This window comes from Penaeus monodon, chromosome 13, assembly GCF_015228065.2.
Source record: "Penaeus monodon isolate SGIC_2016 chromosome 13, NSTDA_Pmon_1, whole genome shotgun sequence".
Taxonomy (NCBI): Eukaryota; Metazoa; Arthropoda; class Malacostraca; order Decapoda; family Penaeidae; genus Penaeus; species Penaeus monodon.
Genome location: NC_051398.1, coordinates 25,924,340 through 25,926,852, shown reverse-complemented (window position 1 = coordinate 25,926,852; position 2,513 = coordinate 25,924,340). Strand labels below are relative to the sequence as shown.

The following is a 2,513-nucleotide window of genomic DNA, read 5'->3' as shown; positions in this document are numbered from 1 at the left end:
CCTGGGAGTATGTTGTTCGACAATGAGGACAAGGTCTCCTTCCTGAAGATTTCTGAATGGCTTCAACTGTTTCTGTCTCATCCTCAATGTGTTCCGGTATTCAGCTTTCCATCTTCTCCAGAACCTATCTGCTACGACTTGTGCATGGATGTTGTCAAGTGAAGCATTGTCATCTGTCTGCACCTGGATACCATCTCCTACACTCATCCTCAGGGCATGGTTAGGGGTTAAAGCTTCTGGTTCTGTGACGTTGCCTGGGATCGCGGTAAGAGGGCGGCTGTTCATTGTCTTCTACTTCACAAGATAATGTTCGTAGTCGATCATCATCTATTCTCTGCATGCCTATGATCGAAGAGAAAATCTTCCGTATGGTTCGAATCTGCCGTTCCCACACGCCTCCCATGTGAGATGCTGCAGGGGGTTGGAAAACCCACTCAATGCCCCTCTGTTTAAATGTGTCATCAATGGACTTGTTCCTAGACCAGGCATGAACTGTTGCTCGGAGCTCCTTTTCAGCTCTCAAGAAGTTTGTTCCTCTATCGGAGTAGATCGTCATAGGGGTTCCTCTACAGGCTATAAAGCACATGAGTGCGTTGAGAAAGGCGCTAGCATCTAGAGACTTTAAGGGTTCAATATGGACAGCCCTGGTGCTGAAGCATGTAAAGACACAACCAAATCGCTTCTCTGTGTGTCTTTTACATACTACATGAAATGGGCCAAAACAATCCACTCCTGTGTGGTAGAAAGGGGGGGTGCCACGGTGTAACTCGCTCAATAGGTAAATCTCCTTGCCTCTGAGTCAGGGGTTTGCAATTTACTCTCTGGCAGGTGAAACAGTTACATAGTATTCAGTCAACCAAAGATGTGTTCTCTGCCGGAGTGCCTGGCATGGAACACATGAATGTCTTGAACTATTAAGGCGGTTACAGGATGATCTTTCGGTAAGATCAGAGGCCTTCTAGAATTCTGGTCGATATATTCATCGACTCTCCGTCCACCCACACGTAACATGCCCTGGTCATCCAAGTGGGGTTCCAGACGATAAAGGCACCTTGCCTTCAAATTTTTTCCTTTCTTCAATATGTCCAACACTTCAGCAAAGCAGGTCATTTGTACTTGTCTGATGATAACCATCCTTGCTGCTTGGATCTCCATAACGCTGAGGTTAGAGTCTTGGTGTGAACACTTTCTTCTGCATGCTGAACAGAATCTACGTAGCCATGCTACAATTCGCTGCAGCTTGTACCACAAGGAATATCGGCCAAACAGTGGGTCCACAGGTGCAACTTTCCTTGTGCCAGCTGCAAATGATATAGTCATATCCTTAACGTCAGGATCATCATTTGAAATCCCAGGAAGTTCTGGTGGAGGAGGCCAGGAGGCTTCAGGTAAGAGGAGAAATTCTGCCCCTTCCTTCCAATCCTTTCTTTGCATTAACTCTATAGCTGATAGACCTCTGGAAGCAGAATCAGCTGTGTTGAGCTCCGATCTTACATGTCTCCACTGTTGGGGAGATGAATGTGTGGAATCAACGGGAGGTGTTTATGATGTACTGCAGAACAATAGTACTATCAGTCCAGAACACGGAGTCATCAATAGGCAAAGAGAGCTCCTTCCGTAATTTTGCATCTGATGTGGCTGCCAGGACTGCTGCTGACAACTCCAGTCTGGGGATGGTGGTTGTCTTTATTGGAGCCAGTCTTGTTCTTGCCAACATGAGAGCACAGTGAGTGATGCCCGACACATCTTGTATCCTCAAGTAAGAAACAGCTGCAAACGCCTTTGTGGATGCATCACAGAAATGATGCTGATTTTTCCAAGATTCATAGGCACTATGCTCCTGTTGACACTGAAGCCCTCCAATTCCCTTAATTCACTGAGCCATGCATTCCATTTTACGGAATTCTGTGAGTCAAGCTCTTCATCCCATCCTCGTTGACGTCTCACTTCCTCTTGGTAGATCATCTTTGCTCTCACCGTGAATGGGGCTAACAAGCCAAGCCGGTCATATACTGACCCCATGACGCTTAGCATACCTCTTTTTGAGATTGGCTTGTCCGGTACAGTTACTCTGATCTGAAGCACATCACTCTCTAGGCTCCACAGGACCCCCAAGGCTCTGTCAGTTGGTAGGTCCTGTTTCGTCAGATCAATATCTTTAACAGGAGGACTCCTGTCCTCCTGTGGGATCACAGTAATAACCCTTTTTGAGTTTGACATCCCCTTAGTTAAGTGAAAGCCACTGTGTTTTAAGTGGTCCTTCAACTGATTTGCCTGGTGAATGGCCATTGCTTCATTCTCGACAGACATCAAGAGGTCATCTACATAGAAGTTCGTTTTTACATCTGCTAATTTGGTTTTAGATAGTGTCCTTAGGAGAGCAAATGATGCACATGCGGGGCTCCAAACACCTTCAAATAAGTGCACAGTCATGCAATATACTTTTGGCCTCGCAGAGAAATCCCCCTTTGGCCACCACAAGAACTTTAGAACATCACGATCCCTTGGGGTGA

General features: G+C 46.3%; 1 protein-coding gene across 1 annotated transcript; it reads right to left on the bottom strand.

Annotated features, from left to right (window-relative positions):
* Positions 1-220: 220 nt before the first annotated feature.
* On the bottom strand, positions 221-1,717 carry LOC119579899. Its single transcript, XM_037927747.1, has 3 exons — positions 1,554-1,717; positions 858-1,456; positions 221-732 (listed from the first exon to the last, which is right to left on the bottom strand). Exons 1-3 carry the CDS (start codon positions 1,715-1,717, stop codon positions 221-223), a joined length of 1,275 nt encoding a protein of 424 aa, XP_037783675.1.
* Positions 1,718-2,513: the final 796 nt, after the last annotated feature.

What these genes read in the sequence shown, in the direction of transcription:
- LOC119579899 (XM_037927747.1), bottom strand. Translation starts at nt 1,717, where the DNA reads ATGTTGGCAAGAACAAGACTGGCTCCAATAAAGACAACCACCATCCCC. An exon ending in GATAGTACTATTGTTCTGCA is followed by an intron (nt 1,457 to 1,553) that starts GTACATCATAAA and finishes TTCTGCTTCCAG; the next exon opens with AGGTCTATCAGCTATAGAGT. An exon ending in CGGCAGAGAACACATCTTTG is followed by an intron (nt 733 to 857) that starts GTTGACTGAATA and finishes TCTACCACACAG; the next exon opens with GAGTGGATTGTTTTGGCCCA.